Here is a 19,411-nt window from a genome sequence, read left to right on the forward strand (position 1 = left end):
GGATATTTAAAAACTGATAAAGTAAGCTTTATTTTAGTTATAAATTCACTGTCGCCATTCCCCCTCCAATCCCCTTGCCAGAAGTTGTGTTATTGGTTTATAATCTAATTAATGAACTGTGTGCCTGTGTCCAAACTTATTCTCTGCCTACAGTTTTGTTTATGTTGAACAGCCAAGATGAATCAGGGAAAAAAATAAAGCTGTTAGGTGAAAATGGTTTTTAGATTGGTGACATTTTATATATAGAATGCTTGCATATGGGTAGCATGTAAATGAACACTTAATACAGGAATCTGAATACCAGTTCAGTCCTAGCACTGTCGAGCAGCATAAGTGGAACTTAAAGATATTCACCATGTGAAAGCTGATGATTTTTTTGATAGTCATACACTTTCTATGTCCACAGCATTTAAAAATGTATAAAATGCCTTAACCTGTAAAAGACATGTTTCTTATTTTTCACCTAAATTCTGTGAGATACACAGGCAAAGGATTATCTACATTTTACAGATGAAAAAATTGAGACTCAGAGATTAAATTGGTCCACTCAGTATAAAATGACTGGTTAGTAATCGTTGTCAGTTAGCATACAGGGCTCCCGACCCTTAGTAAAGTACTCTTTCCATTGATTCTCTACTTAGAAAATCATTCCTAAAGCCAGTGCCCAGACGCTGAGGTTGTATCTTGATAATATGGTGAGGCATATGTCCTTCTTAATCTCCTCTTAAGGGAAAGGCCTCTGGAAGTGGACCATGTAGGACAAAATAAACATATATATCCTTGACAGTCTCCATTTGTTTTGTGGCCCTGTGCCAAAAGGGAGAGAGAAGAAAGTATATGCTTCTTTGCTGCTTTTTTAACTGCTAACTCTGACAGTAATTAGGGAAAAATTAAAGGTGAATTAGAAACCATTGGTTCCATTCTCTTTATTTTTCATAGGGTTGAATAAATAGAATTTAGTCCGAAATGAATGACAAAAAGAGGGTAGGGTTTGGTTTAGTTTATTTTTTAGGCTGGGAAGAATCACCGTTGGATTTGAATCTCCGGGAAAGTCTTTCCTCACTCTTGTCAATTGTGGCTATGAGGAGGCCTGCCGCATCCAGCAAAGGATTGTCCATTGTCTCTTCAGATTTTACATAAAATCTTACCAGAAGAAAATGTAACCCTAATATTGCAAAGAAATGAGAATTGGGTTCTTTTCTTTTCTTCCATATCCCTTTACAGGAAGCTGTCCATGTGTTGGCCACTGGTGACTTTACTTTGATAAACATTTTTTTCTTTTTCTTTATTTCTTCTTTTCTTCTTCTTCTTCTTCTTCTTCTTCTTCTTCTTCTTCTTCCTCTTCCTCTTCCTCTTCCTCTTCCTCTTCCTCTTCTGTGTGTGTGTGTGTGTGTGTGTGTGTGTGTGTGTGTGTGGTTAGAAGCACAGAATTGCAGATTTCATCTCTTGTAGGTCTCTTGACACTTTGATGCATTGTGGTGCTATCCCTGAATGGAGCTTAAATACTTCAGGGCTACTTTCTGACTGGGTGAAGGGGTGTATAAAATGAGAACATATGAGAGAGTATTAACAGAAAGGCACACTTTGATTTACTGATATTGGCTCTCTGCTTTCTTGTTGGATTGATATGCTGTCTAATATATCTGCAATGGATTTTTTTAAACTGACTTGAACAAAATAAAAAGGCTTGTATAGCTACTTGAAAGTGGCCCTTAAAAGTAGTAGTCTTTTCGTTGGATGTTTTCACACTTCTTGGTTATGCTACATGTTAGAGTCAAATTATGACTTGCTCTTGGGGGCAAGCAGCTATAAACATTACAGACTCTGCTTTGCAGCTTCTTCCCTGCATGGTTCTTGATTTCATATTTTAGATCATGGACACATGATACCTCAAGGAAGTCAGGGACAGACACTTGGCTTTTCTTGTTCTTTTAAATTTTTTATTGTAAAAAACACATATCCTAAAATTTACCTAACATAAAATTTATCGTGACCATTTTTTTAATTTTTAAATTTATTTCTAATTTTAATTCTAGTATAGTTAACATATAGTGTTATATTAGTTTCAGGTGTACAGCATAGTGATTCAGCAATTTATCCTGACCATTTCTGAGTGTACAATAGTGCTCAGTAGTGTTAAGTACATTCACATTGTTGTGTCACCAATCTCCAGAACTTTTTCCATCTCATAAACCTAAAACTGTATACCCATTAAAGTCTGCATTCCCCTTTCCCCCAACCCCCGGTAACCCCCATTTTACTTTCTGTCTCTATGGATTTGACTACTCTAGGTACCTCATAGAAGTGGAATGATATAGTACTTGTCTTTTTATGACTGGTTTATTTCACTCAGCATAATGTTCTCAGGGTTTATCCATGTGTTGTAACAAGTGTCAGAATTTCCATCTTTTTAAGGGCTGAATAATATTTTGTTGTTTTTCTTGTTCTTTTTTGACTAAGCTCAAGATTGAAGGATTATAGATGATTTTTTTCTATACAGAGATGAACGGGGATGATAGAATCATTTATTATCCTCTGGTCTTGGGATCACTTGAAAGTGTTTTCTTTTTCAGTTATGGTAAAATGTACATGACATAAATTTCCCAGTTTAACCATTTATAAATGTATTGTTCAGTATCAAAGTCCATTCACACGGTTGTCCAGCATCACCGCCATCCATCTCCAGAACTTTCTCATCTCAGTCAGAAACTCTTATCTATTCCCCTCTCCCCCGCACCCCTGGCAACCAGCATTCAGTTTTCTTCAATGAATTTGACTATTCTAGGTCCCTCATGTAAGTGGCATCACACAGTACTTGTGCTTTTGCAACTGGCTTATTTTACTTAAGATTTTCAAGGTTAGGTCTTGGGAGTTTTAAAAACTACTTTGCAAATGTGAAATAAGTTTCTGGTTTCCCTTTGGAAAATATGGGCTCTGTCTCAAGATGTAGCCTTTTCTAGAAAAGACATTAAAAACTGATTAACGCTAACTGAAGTTTGTGTGGGCTGAAGTCCCTATCGAATGTAAAATAAAAATGAATGTAGGCATTGCTAAATGAAAGTAGGGATGCTTGTGAGGTTACAGTTATTTAAGGGAAAGGGGGAAGGAGTGATAGAAGCATGGCCAGAGATGAATGGACAGCTATTAGTAATAATAAGAATGGAAAATCACACGATTTAGCAATGGATTAAATCTATAGAATAAGGGCACCAAAATGTCAGTGATCTATGAAAACACACTATACAGAAGAGAAAATCAGACAAGGGAGAAGTATTAGGTAGGAAGAGAAAAGTTCTGTTTCTGATGTGGTATATTTGGAGGACTGATGGAGCATCCATGCGAAGATTTTCTTGCAGTTGCTGGAAGTGTGGAAGCTCGATAATAGGAGAGACGTCTGAGTGCTATCAACGCATAAATAGTGATTATCAGTGTCTAGTTAGCCCCTTTAGTAGGCTTAGGCTGACAAAGAAGGTAAGAGTTCAGTTCTCAGAGGGCCAGTTTTTATTCTGAAAGTTCTTAGCCATAGACTGTGTACTTAATCCTGACCAGCTTTATTACAAACGCATCCTGTTGGCTACGAGAAGAACCAGGTAAGAACATGTTCTAGATGTGAAAATTTTTAATACAGAATTCAGTACTGCAAACAGTAAGTCATTAGCTTGGGTTTTCATATGTGAACAAGAACTTTTCATGTGCGAGAGAGGGGCACCTGGGTGGGTGGCTCAGTCAGTTGAGCATCTGACTTCGTCTCAGGTCACGATCTCGCAGTTCGTGGGTTCGAGCCCCGCATCGGGCTCTGTGCTGACAGCTCAGAGCCTGGAGCCTGCTTCAGATTCTGTGTCTCCCTCTCCCTCTCTTTGACCCTCCCCTGCTCGCACTCTGTTTCTCTGTCTCTTGAAAATAAATAAACGTTAAAGAAATTAAAAAATGAAAGAATATGTATGAGAGATTGAGTGAATGATTTGGCACCTCAGACCATAGGCAAATGAGATCTCCTGTAGGAGGGTGGTGGCGGCGGTGACAGTGGTGGAGGTAGGGATCCCAGGACAAAGTTGTGCTGTTTGGAAGAGAAGGAATTGCTTAAGGAATTGATTGATAGAGGGATAACCCAGGAGGTTGGTGGCTTGTAGAAACTAACACCATAGGGGAAAATGACTGGTTATGATGACAGGGAAGGAATTTGTCCATCTGACTAAATTTAAGAACCCACAATTTATTGCAGACCCTTCACTACACACCTTATGTATGTTACCTCGCCTGTTCCTCACAACAAGCCTGTGAGTTAGGCACTGTTATTATCTCCTTTCAGGAATTTGGTATTTCAGAGAATTCTTAGTCTGTGGGTACCCTGTGCCTGCCCCCCATCCTGGCCAGAACTGCTCAGGAGTCATGGGTTATAGTCATTGCCTATTTTGGAGAATTGTAGATAATAAATTGTTCCTTCTCTGTGCTCTATTTCCCAGGTCACAAGGCCCTTAAAGCATTGTTGAGGTCATTGGTAGATCTTCAGGAAGAGTTACTTTTCCAGTACCCAGACACTAGATATCTAGTAGATGGGACAAAGGCCAAAGCAGTAAGGTAAGGAAAGAATGGAGCTATGGAGTTGCTTATTTTAATCTGAATAGTTTCCCATCATTTATGAAAAAGCCAAATCCTCTGCAGGCAGATGTCAGACTTACTGTTAGTAAAACAGAAAGAGGGGTGCCTGGGTGGCTCAGTCAGTTGAGCGCCGACTTCGGCTCAGGTCACGATCTCGCGGTCCATGAGTTCGAGCCCCGCATCAGGCCCCTGTGCTGACAGCTCAGAGCCCGGAGCCTGTTTCAGATTCTGTGTCTCCCTCTCTCTGACCCTCCCCCATTCATGCTCTGTCTCTCTCTGTCTCAAAAATAAATAAAAACGTTAAAAAAAAAAAATTAAAACAGAAAGAGCCTCTTATATTTAACTGGTGGCCAGGATAGCACATAAATTGGGAATAGGGTTTTTCATTTTTATATTTACTTGGACTTGCTCCCCTTTGTGGGCATCTGCAAAACGCTTGCCTTCTCTTTAGATCTGTTTAAATTGGGAGATGAAAGCACATTGTTAATATTCTTTTTTTTTTTTTAATTTTTTTTATGTTTATTTATTTTTGAGAGACAGAGCACAAGTGGGGGAGGGGCAGAGAGAGAGGGAGATACAGAATCTGAAGCAGGCTCCAGGCTCCGAGCTGTGAGCACAGAGCCCAACGCCAGGCTCAAACCCACAAACCATGAGATCATGACCTGAGCTGAAGTCGGACGTTCAGGCAACTGAGCCACCCAGGCACCCCAATATTCTTAATTAATGTTTATGAAGCCCTTTGTGCCAATACCATGGAATTGCTGGTCACAACCATTTCCTTTTCAGTGAGGGAAGAAGTAGTTATTTTGAAGGGTAGAAATTTTTCAGAAAAGAGCAGAGTAAACCTGTTTTCTGAAATTATCACATTTGATGAAGGATTTCCCCACACCCCCCTGTACCACCCATTGTTTGAACTTGCTGTGTATGGTACCTGCTTGCTTTTTTTTCCCCTGGGCTTATCTTTTGCTCCATTCTTTTCCACTGAGTTAGTTGCAGGGATAATAAGTAGGCTCACATTTATTGGGCACCTACTATGTATTGGGGTCAGTAGTCCATTGAGGGCAATTGGCTTGATAGGTGGAGGTTGTATTACTTTCTCATGGAAGTTGCATTTATTGCAACATACTTTCCGTTCTGCTGCCTACCCCTTTGAGTTTTCTTCACATTTGGCTCTCTTCCTGTGATTAGACTACTATTATTCAGCTTTCCTGAACAATTCGTTGCAGGGAGACACATTGCCCTTATTGATTTGGGGATTAAGGTCATAAAAGTATGATTATGTGTTTAATTTTTAAAGACCATCTTGTAAGAGTAGAGGCCTGGTTCATATGCATTTCTAATAATGTTTTTACAACCTCATTTATTTTTACGGTTTGCTTACCTCTTAAAAAAATATTTCTAAGCTAGTAGTTTTTATATTTATTTGAAAAGTTACATGAGTTTTTGATTGACCTCATGAACATTCTTTTCAAACAGAAAAAGCCATCCTCACATCTATGATGTTATTGAAAATGTAGACAGAATAGGGAAGGCCTAAACAGTCGACATCATGTGAGCTTAGCTTTTTATTTGGGTAATGTTTGTTTTCATTGGACTTAGTGTTCTTATTGGTTTTCTAGTGAGGAAGAGATTTCCAGTGAAGATGAAGAGCTAGTAGAAGAGAAGAAGAAGCAGAGAAAGGCCCCACCAAAGAGGAAGCTAGAAACGGAGGACTATCCCAGTTTCATGGCTAAGCGTTTTGCCGACTTCACAGTCTATAGGAACCGCACACTTCAGAAATGGCATGATAAAACCAAGCTGGCTTCTGGAAAACTGGGGAAGGTGTGTGTGTGTGTGTGTGTGTGTGTGTATGTGTGTGCGTGCGTGCGCGCATGTAAGTACACGTGTGTAACAGAGGTTGTGGCCACCTGAAGCAGTTTTAAGAAATTGGAACTACAGCTCATGTATCTTATATTTATGTAGCTCATTATAATGTCATGATGTAATAGTAATCGGTCATTACTGTAGAAAATTTACTGAACTCCCACCATTGGGTTTTATACTATTCAGACTTTAACTTTTATTAGATTTTATCAGATTTTAACTTTATTAGAAAGAATATTTTATTCTAGAAATTATGGCCTCATAAGTGTTCAGATGTTTGGGAACACAAACTACTTAAAGAAGTAGATTTTTAAACAGTTATGAAAGATGCAGAAGTTACTCTCTGGGTATAGGAAAGTAATACAACCTGCATAAGACTAATTTTTTTTTTTTTTCCTGAGAACAGTTACAGCCATTCAGAAACTCGGTCTGTAATACAAAGTCCCTCCTGAGAGGAGGATCGTCTGTTTCTCTGCTGACACAGAAAGATAGAGAAACCAACGTAGCTGCCTTCAGCACACACTTTCTGCATTATCTGACACTGGTTAATGTTGCAGGGTTTTGGTGCCTTTGAACGCTCAATCTTGACTCAGATCGATCATATTCTGATGGACAAAGAAAGATTACTTCGAAGGACACAGACCAAGCGCTCCATCTACCGAGTTCTTGGCAAACCTGAACCATCAGCGCAGCCTGTCCCGGAGAGTTTGCCAGGACAACCGGTAAGAGCTCTGTGATGCTGGGTGATTACCGTGAGTAGTTTCTATGAGGCTAATTAGCTGAAAAATCTGATCACCTGCTTGTAGATGTCATTCTTGGTATAAGAAGTTAGTGAAAGGAAGGGAAAAAGCACTACTTTACTAGATTGTTGACAAAGAGTATATGGAAGGACAAAATTCTTTTAAAATGGAGCTATTGTTAACTTCTGTGTAGTCTTCTCTTATTTTTGAGTTTGATAGGAGTCTGGTAATGGAAGCATTCATAATCCAGTTTTTATAATTCAGTTTTAAAGCTACTTCTTTGGAAATGTCAGTATTGAAGTGAGTGTGTACTTTAGGCTTTATATTGGACATGTAGATACTACAGAAAAGGATCCAAAATTAGAACAAATTCTTTTGTTTAAAGGAAACTTTTATTTATAGAAATATATACTTAATAATTTTTTTCAAAATTCAAAAGAATTTAAAGTGAAAAGTAAAATTCCGCTTCTTAGATTGAACTAATGTTCAGTTATAACAAGCTTTTTCTATTCATATAACTATATACACATATAACACATATATCTATATAGAAATATGGTTACATATTTTTAATTAAATGGAATGGATATGTGTATTTATAAATATATAAAATATTATAAACTATATGTAAAATCTTACAATTTTTAAATTTAAATTTTCCTAGAGATCGATTATCTAGAGATCAATTTCATTTTTCCTAATGGCTACTGAACATTCCTTCTTATGGGTGTGTACTATAATTTATTTAAACAGTGGATATTTTTGTTGTCTCCAGCTTTAGAAACAGTGCTATTGGAAACATTCATGAGCATTTATAATATGTGTATTTGTGTGGACATATGGATAGATTTCTCAAAGTGGAAATAGCAAATCAAAGAGAGTACACGTTTTTTTTAAAGTTTATTTATTTAGGGAGAGAAAGCATGAGTGGGGGAGGGGCAGAGAAAGAGAGAGAGAGAGAGAGAGAGAGAGAGAGAGAGAGGGAGAAAGAGAGAATCCCAAGCAGGCTCCACACTGTCAGCACAGACCCCAACGTGGGGTTCAAACCCACAAACTGCGAGATCATGACCTGAACTGAAGTTGTATGCTTAACTTAACCCAGGCGCCCCCACATTTTAAATCCTGACACGTGTTACTGATTCCCTCCAGAAAGGTTGTATTAGTTCCCATTTCCACCAGCTGGGTTTTCTGGTACTGATTGTTGCCAGTTTTAGAAGTGAAAAATGGTGTCTTCTTATTTTAATTTTCATGTATTTAATTAGAATGAGGTTAAACATTTTTATATGATTATTGATCGTTTATGGTTCTTTTTCTGTCAAGTGCCTATTAATGTTTTTGTCTACTTTTTTATTGGAATGTTTTTGTTCTTTAATTTAAGAGCTCTTTATATCTTAAGGAAAAGTGCTTTGACTGTTATACACATTATATGTAGTAGCTACATTACTTCAATAACCTTTTTGTATTCACTCCTTCCTGTTTTCTCCTTGATTCAGGAGATCCTTCCTCAAGCCCCTGCCAATGCCCACCTGAAGGACTTGGATGGAGAAATCTTTGATGACGATGACTTTTACCACCAGGTATAATTTTCATACTCTTTTCTTTTGTTACAGATCAGGTGTTAGCATTTTAAAACAGCTCATAGAATTCTCTGGTCTGCTTTGGAAGGAGGATAGAGTCAGGGAGTTAGAAGTGCTGTCTTCAGAATTGACTTACTGTGTAGTTCTGAATCTGTTTTTCCTTTCCTGTCTTGTATTTTTCCTTTTGAAATGAAAACAACTACAGCTACTTTGTTAGTTGCTGCAGAGTATAAATTATGTGTAAAACAGCTGAGCTTCTTCGAGTCAGGTGGTTCATTCTTTCTCAGACATTTTTGAGAATATTAATGTAATAGAGGACTTTTTGCTAGTTATTTGGTTTCTTGTACTATTACTGTTAGATTGGGATATGGAGCTAAAGGGCTGGGATCCCAGAGTTCTTGAATTGAACTTCTAGTTCTATTACCTATTAAGTCTCTTGTGTTTTGTGTGTGTGTATGTGGGGGGGGGGGGGGTGCCTCTTCAAATCAGTTAAATATGTATTGAGATTGTCTGCTACCATTGATTATAATTACAGTGTAATGTTTTGAAGACAGAAAGAATTGGTAGAAGTCGAAATATGGCCCAGCTGTTGATACCTCTTTGCAAATGTCCCTCAGTTCTTTCCCTTGATATTATTGTCTGCTGGCATGCTGCTCTTTTTAATGATGCTGGTGACTCTGAATGTAGTTTGGGCTATTCTAAAGAACTAAAATATTTTCCTGTAATCCTGGGTCTCCGGGTAAGTTATACTTAATGAAATCTGCTTTAGGATGTACCCTTTCTAGCTCTGGGAATCAAGGAGGCTATTCAGCAGTGATGCACCAGCTTTTGTTGAGCCATTATTTATCGAGATACCCTTTTTTTCTCTGCTGAATTTTTAGTGTATTAACTTTGCCAAGGAATTTCAACTGCTTGTTGAAGGTTTAGCCATGATGTATTATGTATTGGGAATATGAAGGAAAAAATTTGGGAAAATTACACTACAGGGCCAATAGAACAGGTGATTCTATGTAGGGGATACCTCTGAGTCTTTGCCATTAGAAGAGAAAGAGACTCTCTAATAATCTTTCTATTCACTCTGGAGTGTTCAATGAAATTATTGCCATAAGTGAGCCTTAAAAGTAATGATGAGAGGGTGTAAGAAAGAGGATTGGTGTGGCCTCAGGTGTTCCTAGTCAGAGGTCCTGATTCTTTTTTCCTTTTCTTCTCTTATTATATCCATTTGTCAGAAGAGTAGGGAACTCTATTTTGTTCTAGAGTGTCTATAAGGAATTACCTGATATGGGATATTAATGCTGTATAACTGTGTGAGATCATGGGAGACAATCAAAAATGCTCCAGTCTTCATTAATTGAAGTGTACATTGTTCGATGGAAAGTGCATCATAAATTAAATAGGCTTAATAAAATAAACTGAAATTACTGGGGAGAAAGAAGTTGCTTCCACTGGCAATCCTTGGTCTGATTTTTTTTTTTTCCTAGAGGTCTGTTTAAAAAGAAATAGCATTACTTGATTGGCCCTTCATCCCAATTAATAATTTTACCTTCGATAAATTCTGATTTCAGAGTTATGACTAGTCACATCTTAGCTTTTCCCCTTGCTGGTTAATTGGGGTGCTGGGGTTAATCTAAATTAAAACTTAAACTAATAGAGGTCAGCAAGGCAGCTGAAACACCTGAGTGAAACAAATGGGGCTGCCAGGCGCAACTTTATCTTGGCCGTTTCCCAAGAGGGAAGTGGCAGCAAATTGGAGTTGTTTCAGCCTTCTGTAAAGGTGAATGATGGGTGACACTTGTTAATGTACAGCATCTCCGGAAGCATTCCAGATTGCTTTGCTGCTGCACCAACTGCTGCCATCCATGCACAGTCAGTAGGAACTGGACCAGTTGCCAACATCTGGCAGCACAGCAAGGAATGGGTGCAAGTCCTGAAACCCCGCAGATTCTAAATATGGTGCTTAGAACTGTGCAGGCTTTAATCACTTACCACTCTTTGGCAGCGGGCTCCGACAGCTTATCCTAGCCTCGTACATCACATCCCGACATCTGCTGAGCCGCAAGGCAGCTGCACATTCATTTTCTCTTCTTGCCTTTTCTCTTTGCCTCCTATTCCTCTTATTCTTCCCACTTTCCCCCCGCCTCCCTTCAGTTTTCCTCTCCCTCCCCAATATACTTCTTGGGAGAGATGATCTGTGAAGATTACTGCTTCATTGTGTGCAAGTAATTGTGGTGATGCCAGGCCCTTGACAGACACAGCACAGCACCTGTTCTGCTGACCTGGTTAATTTCTTCTGTTGAGTGGGATTTGCCCGAGATTGGAGCTGAAGCCAATTCAATGATAAGGCTAAAGAAAATGGCTGTATGTTTTCTGTCACCTCCCAATTAAATTGGCTTCATAAAGTGCTTTCCTTTATTTGTCAGGGTAGTAAGCCTGAGCTAAGTGTTGCATTCAGAAGTGGCACAATGTATTACAATGGGCCTGTGAGTTTTCATTTGTGTTTTTTTTTTAATGTGGTCATATGGAAGAGCTGGGTGGTGAATATAATACACTTCGCCTTTTTTTTTTTTTTTTTCCTTTTAACCATACTTGAAGCCAGACTCTTTGGGTCCGTGTTTTGTAAGGAAGAGATTATAGCCACATTGAATTTTAATGTTTCATTGTAAGGGTTTAAAGGCTTACTTGGTTAATTCAAGCTGTGTAAATGCCCTAACTACTGAGAATGATATTCAGGGTCAGAATACCCAACATACACACACACACACACATTCATTCATTCATTCTCTCTCTCCCTTTGTTTCATAATGGGCCTTTAATTACTACAACTTTGAAAATATATCTGTATTATTTAATAAAGCGACATGTGTATGTGTATACATACTCAGACACTGAAGAGTATCAGATATCATAAGTAATCATATCATTTTTGAGCTGAAAGAACCTTAAAAGAAACTGCATCCCTGAGAAGTTAAGTAACTTCCTGGAAGCTGTATAGTAAATGGCGACATGAATGCTTGATCTCAAGATTTCTTAGACCGAGTCCTGTTCTTTCTGTACCTTTATTTCTTAAATATTTCATTCTTGAGCCATAAAAAGACTTCACTATAGTATTATACCTTTTGGTGTGTAAATAAGCATCATTTTCTTATAACCAGAAGAAATATTATTTGTGTTGGAAAGTCATTTTTTTCTTCTTAGAAGGCAAATGATTTATTGAACTCCTGTTACTTAACAATTCTGATGAAAAAATTAGCTTTATAGTTGTGTTACTGGTTTGTCTGGAAACTGGAATTGCTGAAAGCTTGAAGTATACCCAGTGGAAAGATTTCATGAGAGAAACTGTTCACCTGCTGTAGGCATTGCAGTTTCCCTCTCAAGTGGAATTAGTTTGCACTTGGCCTATTTCTTATCAAAGCTCATCCCTAAAGACAATTTCACAAAACAGGACGGTTGTAAATGACCACAAAGGATGAGCCACTGAGAAATGTTTTCAGTGTCTGTTTTTCATTTTCATTATCCTGTGTGCTGAGTTCTAGAAGATACGTTGTCTATATCACCATGTAAGGTTTTTCTTTGCTTTGATTTGCTTTTTTAAACCATCAGTTGATCTTTGACTTGGTAAGTCTGCATCCTTTAACGATTTGAGGAAGGACTAACATTTACTGAACATTGGTTATGTGCCATCTCCTTGGCTTAGTAGATAGGTACTTGACATACATCTTTATTTAATCCCCACAATATCTCCAGGTTGAGATATGACTGCACTTAACAATAAGCTATATAAAGTGACTGCTTTTATTCTTTTCATATCCCAGACCTCAAACTAGTTTCTTGTCACTTCATGAGGTATTTTGTTCTGAAAGGGCTAATTGAGCTTAGATATTGACAAATCGATTCCTGGATTTCTAAGGGTACATTAGGATTTTGTATGTTGCTTCTGGCTCTGTTTGGTTTTGATCTGGTTTGTCCTGTCACTTTGAATTTAACCAGGAGTGTCTAGAGAAAGGCATAATAGGTTTTGCTCTTTCGATGACCACTTTGATGGGTTAAATTTCTCCTTTCACATGCCATCAGGACATGTCTATAACTGACCTTGCCACATGCTGGACTTCTGTATCCAACACATTTGATAGTGGCATAAGCAAGTAATTACTAATTCGTTGAACTATAAAAGTCGATAATGTTAAGAAAGAGAGAAGAGGCAAGCTTTCTGACAAGATGGTTTACCTTAATTAAATTGGTGAGTGATTAATATGGACAGTTGATATGGTGGCTTTAATTGCATACATTTAGATCTTAGTGTGAGTAAAATGTCTCAAGCCATTCCTATGGTTAATGGCAATACAATATTCTTACTGTTGGCATGTATCTTTCCAGTGGTTCAGTTGATGGTTAATAATATACTTCAAAGTTTAATTTGAACCTGTTCCTTTTAATTAGTTGTCAAAAAACAGATACCTTTGTTCAGAGCAGTATTTCATTTTTAATTTTACTTTTAGATGTTACTCTTACTTGAAACATGAGTTTCTTGAAAATTTGATAAAATTTGGGGCACCTGGGGCTAAGCATCCAAATTTGGCTCAAGTCATGATCTCATGGTTTGCCTGGAGCCTGCTTCGGGTTCTGTGTCTCCCTCTCTCTCTGCCCCTGCCCCGCTCGTACTCCATCTCTCTCTCTCCCTCTCTCTCTCTCTCACACTTACACACACACAAAAAAATAAATAAAACATTTTTTAAAAATTTAGGGGCGCCTGGGTGGTTTAGTTGGTTAAGTGTCTGACTTCGGCTCAGGTCATGATCTCATAGTTCATAAGTTCCAGCCCCAGGTCGGGCTCTGCACTGACAGCTCAGAGCCTGCTTAGGATTCTGTCTCTCTCTCTCTCTCTCTCTCTCTCTCTCTCTCTCTCTCTGCCCTTCCCCCACTTGTTCTCTATCTCTCTCTCAAAATAAATAAAAATAGGGGCGCCTGGGTGGCTCAGTCGGTTGAGCCTCTGACTTTGGCTCAGGTCATGATCTTGTGGTTTGTGAGTTCGAGCCCTGTGTAGGGGGCAGAGTCTGGAGCCTGCCTCAGATTCAGTGCCTCCCTCTCTCTCTGCCCCTCCCCTACTCGCACTCTGTGTCTCTCTCTCTCAAAAATAAACATTAAAAAATTTGGTGGGGGGGGCTGGGTGGCTCAGTCAGTTAAGCGTCCGACTTCGGCTCAGGTCATGATCTTGCGGTTCATGAGTTTGAGCCCCGCGTCGGGCTTTGTGCTGACAGCTCGGAGCCTGGAGCCTACTTCAGATTCTGTGTCTCCCTCTCTCTCTGGACCTTCCCCTCTTGAGCTCTGTCCCTGTCTCTCTCTCAAAAATAAATAAACATTAAAAAACATTTTTAAAAATTTTTTTCTTAAATAGATAGATAAAAATAAGCTTAAAAATTTTGATAAGACTTACTACACATAGACCTTTATGATTATTTGAGAGCGGACTTATATATGAAATACATAAACTTGAAAATTGATATCATGGCTAAACATGTAGCAGAGAATTAATCAGCTAGGTTTCTTGAGGCATAGTATAGATGTTTAAAAAAAAAAAAACCCAAACCAAATACCAGTGTCCAATTCAACTCTAGTTTTACTAATTACAAGATTATTTTGTGTACCATGTATAAGAATTTTATTTGAGATACATTCTAACTTATGTACTGCCATTGTTGATCTGTCAGTGTTTAGACCCAAAGTCAGCATCAATATTGGCATTTGACTGCTAGCCTGGGCTTGTTATTGTGGAAGCTGCACGAAATAGGAGGCCAAAAGCCACATTTTATTTTATTTTATTTTTAAGTTTATTTATTTATTTTGAGAGAGCGTGCATGGGAGGGGCAGTGGGAGAGGGAGAGAGAGAGGATCCCAAGCAGGCTCTGCACTGTTAGCACAGAGCCTGATGTGGGGCTCGAACCCACAAACTGCAAGATCATGACCTAAGCCAACACCAAGAGTCAGACGCTCAACCGACTAAGCCACCCAGGCACCCCTCAAAGCCACATTTTAAATGCAAGGTCCAGAAATTTCATCCAACAGTAATGTCAAGGGAAGGTTTACATGGCTGGCCCTCATTTCTTTCTGTTTCCTTGCTTTGAAAAACATCAGAGCACGACTTTAGTAATACTACCTCGTTTAACAAAGGCAGAACCTCAGAAAAAAACCTGAAACAGTACATTTTATGGAGCCAGCTAGGAAAGAGATAAGAATTGGCTTAGAACTGTTGAAGAAACTTTTTCAAACACAGGTGGTATCTTGGGAATTTACTAGGCAAATATGTGGCCAAAATTGCCTTTTCTGTACTAATAAGCACAAAGTCATCCAGCTGAGTGTAAATCAAACATAGGACTCCAGCAGTATTTTAGTGGCCCCAAGTGAAGAATTTGGTACTTCTCAAGAAACAGGGAACACTACTTCCCTAAAGTAGGTTATGATGTCTTCATATTAAATCACCTGCAATGTAAAGCTCCTTTAAGGTAAATTTTAGGGGAAACGATCTAGCATAGAAAGAAGTTAATAAGCATCTTTTAAAATTTTTGTGTATTGGGGATCTAGGATAGAACATAATTGCTTTAAAGTTAGATAGCATCTTTGAAGAACATCAAGGCCAAACTGTCTTTTTACAAACTGGAGCCTAAAGCAAGTATATGACTAGTATAAGGATCACCCCACCTAGTGAGTTAGAACATTGAGATCCAAGAATTCGTACTCCGGGTTTGATTTTTGTTTTCAGCATATTAAACTGCGTTTTGATCTGACATGTTGAAAATCCATTTGAAAATTTCCTTTTCAGAATATATCTGTTTAGGAAAGGTCCAGTGTATCTGTTTGCACTCTGACAGTTCATATGTATCACTTTTATGCAATTATGAACTTCATTCAATTAACATTTATTATACCAGGTGATAGGTTTTTAAAGACTAAGAAGACAAAATCCCTGCCCAAGGAATTTGTGTCATCTTACAAGAGTGAAGTTCTCTCTTAATTTGTATGGTCACATAGCTCCTCCTTTAAGAGTGTGACTTCATTAAAATTTATGTGGAGAAAGTAAATGATGGAAGAGAGTAATCAGGTCCTTGATATAAAAACATACATGTATGTGTCTGCCTCAAGCACTGATTTGCATACCAGTTTTTCCCCCAACATATATCTGATCTGATTGCTAAAGTCATTTCTCTATAATCTCTACAAGACCATGAGAGATGCTGTTTGATATAAACTCTGGATAATATAAATTCTCTATTTTCCAAGAATATGGTAATTGTTAGAAGCTGAATTGAGATGTCAGTATCCACTGAAACTTATTTCAGGTTAGAAGAGCCTTCAAGTTGGTGATTGGTATTGGAGGGTTCATTTTGCTATGTCCTACTTTTGTGTATTTCTGCAGTTTTATATAATAAAAAGTTAAGGAGAAAAAAACCTTCAGATTTCTTTCTTCCTTCCATCATTCATTCAATAAATATTTGCATACCTACTATGTATTTTTGACTAACTGCTATTTTAGGCTGTGCTGTGCTAGCCAATGCGGTAGCTACTAGCCACATGTAGTATTTAAATTTAAATTAATTAAAATAGAATAAAGCTAAAAATTCAGTTCCTCATTCATACTGGCCACATTTCAAGTGGCCACATGTGCTAGTGGCTATGGTATTGGACAATGCAAATACAGAATATTTCCTCATCATAGAAAGTTCTCTTGGAGCTCTGTTAGAGGCTACAACAAAGCAAAGTTCTGTCCATGTGAGCATCCATTCTAGCTCAGAGATAGGATGAAAGGGGAAATATATTGTGACTGTACAGTAGAAGATTCTAAAACCTGGCATGGGTGAAAGGAATACCAGGGTAGAGATAGGACAGTCACTGTTTTTTTGTAGGATGTTCAGGGGATAAGGTTGTGTTTGTGCAGAGACTTGAAGGAAACAAATAACAGTCATGCAAGTATCTGGAGGAAGAGTGTTGGGAACAAAGGGAATGGCAAGTACAAAGGCTCTGAGGCACGGTGGAGGCTAGCATGTTCTAGGAAATTCATGGAGGCCAGTGTCGTTGGGGTAGACTAGGCAAGAAAGAGTGATAGAGGAGGAAAGAGAGGTAATGGAGGGCCAGGTACTATAGGACCTGTAAGCCACTGTAACATTTTGGCTTTTATTGCAACTAAGATGGGAAATCACTAAAGGGTTTTGAACAGAGGAGTCACATGATTGGACTAATGTTTTAAAAGAATCACTCTGCTGTCTGTGTTGAGAATAAACTGTAGGGGCATAAGGTGGTAAATAAGAAGCCAGTTAAGAGACTCTAGTGATGATCCAGGCAAGAGATGGTGGTAGTTGGGACTAGGGTGGTTTTGGAAGGAGTGCAAAGTAGTTGGATTCTGAACTTACGTTAAAGTTGAACTGACAGAATTTGCCATTGAATTTCATATGGGGTGTGGAAAGCAAGGAGTCCAAATTACTTTAAGGTTTTTGGGCTGAGCAGTGGGAAGGATGAAATTGCTATTTACTGCGATAGGGAAAACAATGAGAGAAGCTAATCTGGAGGAGAAAGCTGGAACTCAGTTTTGGTTTTATTAAGCTTCCCCCCCCCCCCCATAGACTTGTTTTGGCTTTAATTATTTTGATTATCAGTTATATTAAGTTTAGATTACTTCGGAAACATTCATGTGGAGTTGTTGAAGAGGTAGTTTTATGTATAATTTTGGAGTCTGTAGGAAGATCTGGGCTTGAAGGTATAAATTTGAGAGCCATCAGCATATAGATTGTATTTAATGCAATGAGACTGAACAAGATCACCTAGAGAATGAAGCGAGAGAGAAAAAAAGAATTGATTCAAACTTTGATCCTGGGACATTCAAACATTTAGAGGTTGGGGAGATACAGGGCAGCCAGCAAAGGTGATTGAGAAAGAGCAACCAGTAAGAGAGTGAAGGAAGAGTAATTTCCCAGGTTCCATGTAAAAGTGTTTCAAGAAGGAGGAAATGTGGTATCATCTTGAAACCAAAACCAGACAAAAGCAGCACAAGAAAATTCCAGACCAGTATCTCTTATGAATATAAATGCAAAGGTCCATAAAGTAAGTACTAGCAGACTCAATCCAGCAGCACATAAAAAAGATGATGTACCATAGCCAAATGGAATTTAGTCCACGAATACAAGGTTGGTTTAACATCAAAAATCAATCAATGTAATACACCATATCTATAGAAAAAGGACAAAACCATGTGGTCACCTCAATAGATGAAGAAAAAACATTTGGCCCTTTTATGATAAAAACACATGCAAACCAGGGAGAGAAGGGAACTTTTTACTTGATAAAGAACATCTGTGAAAACCCACTTTCACCTACTCATTGGTGAAAGAAGGAATGCTTTTTCTCTAGGATTAGGAATGTGACAAGGATGTCTTCTCTTGCCACTAGCATTCAACATTGTACCGGAGGCTCTAGACGGGGCAGTTAGACAAGAAAAAGAAATAAAGTCATCCACATTGGAAAGGATGAAGTAAAACTGTCTCTTATTTGCAGATGGCATGATCCTATATATAGAGAATCCCAAAGAAGCCGCCAAAAAACCACCAGAGCTAATAAATGAATTTAGCAAAATTGGACCCAAGATGAGCATGCAAAACTCCACTGTGTTTCTGTACACCAGCTGTGAGCAGTCTGAAAAGGGAAACTGTTACATTTACAATAGTATCCAAAAGAATAAAATACCTGGGGATAAATTTAACCAAGGAGGTGAAAGATTTGTACACTGAAAACTATAAACATTGCTGAGAGAAATTTGAAAAGACCTGAATACACTGAGTACAAAGTCATCTCATGTTCATGGACTAGAGGAGTTAATATTGTTGAGATGATGGTACTCCCCAAACTGATCTTCAGACTCAACACAGTCCCTATCAGAATTACAACTGCCTCTGTAGAAATTGATAAGCTGATCCTAAAATTCACATGGAAATGCAAAGGACCCAGAATAGCCAAAACCATCTTGAAAAAGAACAGAACTGGAAGACTCCTACTTCCTAATTTCAAAACTCACTACCAAGCTACAATAATCAAGATGTTGTAGTACTGACACAAAGTTAGGTATATAGAGAGACACCTGAGTGGCTCAGTCAGTTAAGCATCCAACTTTGGCTCAGGTTATGATCTCCCAGTTCGTGGGCTCAAGCCCCACGTCGGGCTCTCTGCTGTCAGAGTGGAGCCCGCTTCAGATCCTCTGTCTCCCTCTCTCTGCCCCTGCCCTGTGCATGCGTGCTCTCTCAAAAATAAATAAACATTAAAAAAAAAAAAAAAAAGAAAAAAAGGTATAGAGGTCAGTGGAATACAATTGAGAATCCAGAAATAAACCCTTACATTTATGGTCATCCAACAAGGGTGCCAAGGCAGTGCAATGGGAAGTGAACTGTCTTTTCGACAAATAAGGCTGGGACAAATGGATATCCACGTGCAAAAGAATGGTGTTGGTGCCTTCCCTCACACCTACACAAAAAATAATTTAAAATGGATCACATACCTAAATGTAAAAGCTAAAAGTATAAAACTTGTAGAAGAACACATAGGAGTAAATCTTCATGAGCTTTAGTTAGGAAATGGTTTCTTAGATATGACTTCAAA

The 19,411-nt window shown here is 38.4% G+C and overlaps 1 protein-coding gene across 2 annotated transcripts in view; it reads left to right on the forward strand.

The window, feature by feature from the left end:
- The window catches only part of AATF (apoptosis antagonizing transcription factor), a 105,593-nt gene that overhangs the window by 34,387 nt on the left and 51,795 nt on the right, over positions 1-19,411 (forward strand). For both annotated transcript variants that reach the window (XM_058705455.1, XM_058705456.1), the window contains exons 5-8: positions 4,464-4,578; positions 6,219-6,420; positions 7,020-7,184; positions 8,696-8,779. In XM_058705455.1, coding sequence (XP_058561438.1) covers positions 4,464-4,578; positions 6,219-6,420; positions 7,020-7,184; positions 8,696-8,779 — 566 coding nt within the window. The remainder of the gene's footprint in view (positions 1-4,463; positions 4,579-6,218; positions 6,421-7,019; positions 7,185-8,695; positions 8,780-19,411) is intronic.

The sequence above is a fragment of the Neofelis nebulosa genome, chromosome 16, assembly GCF_028018385.1.
Source record: "Neofelis nebulosa isolate mNeoNeb1 chromosome 16, mNeoNeb1.pri, whole genome shotgun sequence".
Taxonomy (NCBI): Eukaryota; Metazoa; Chordata; class Mammalia; order Carnivora; family Felidae; genus Neofelis; species Neofelis nebulosa.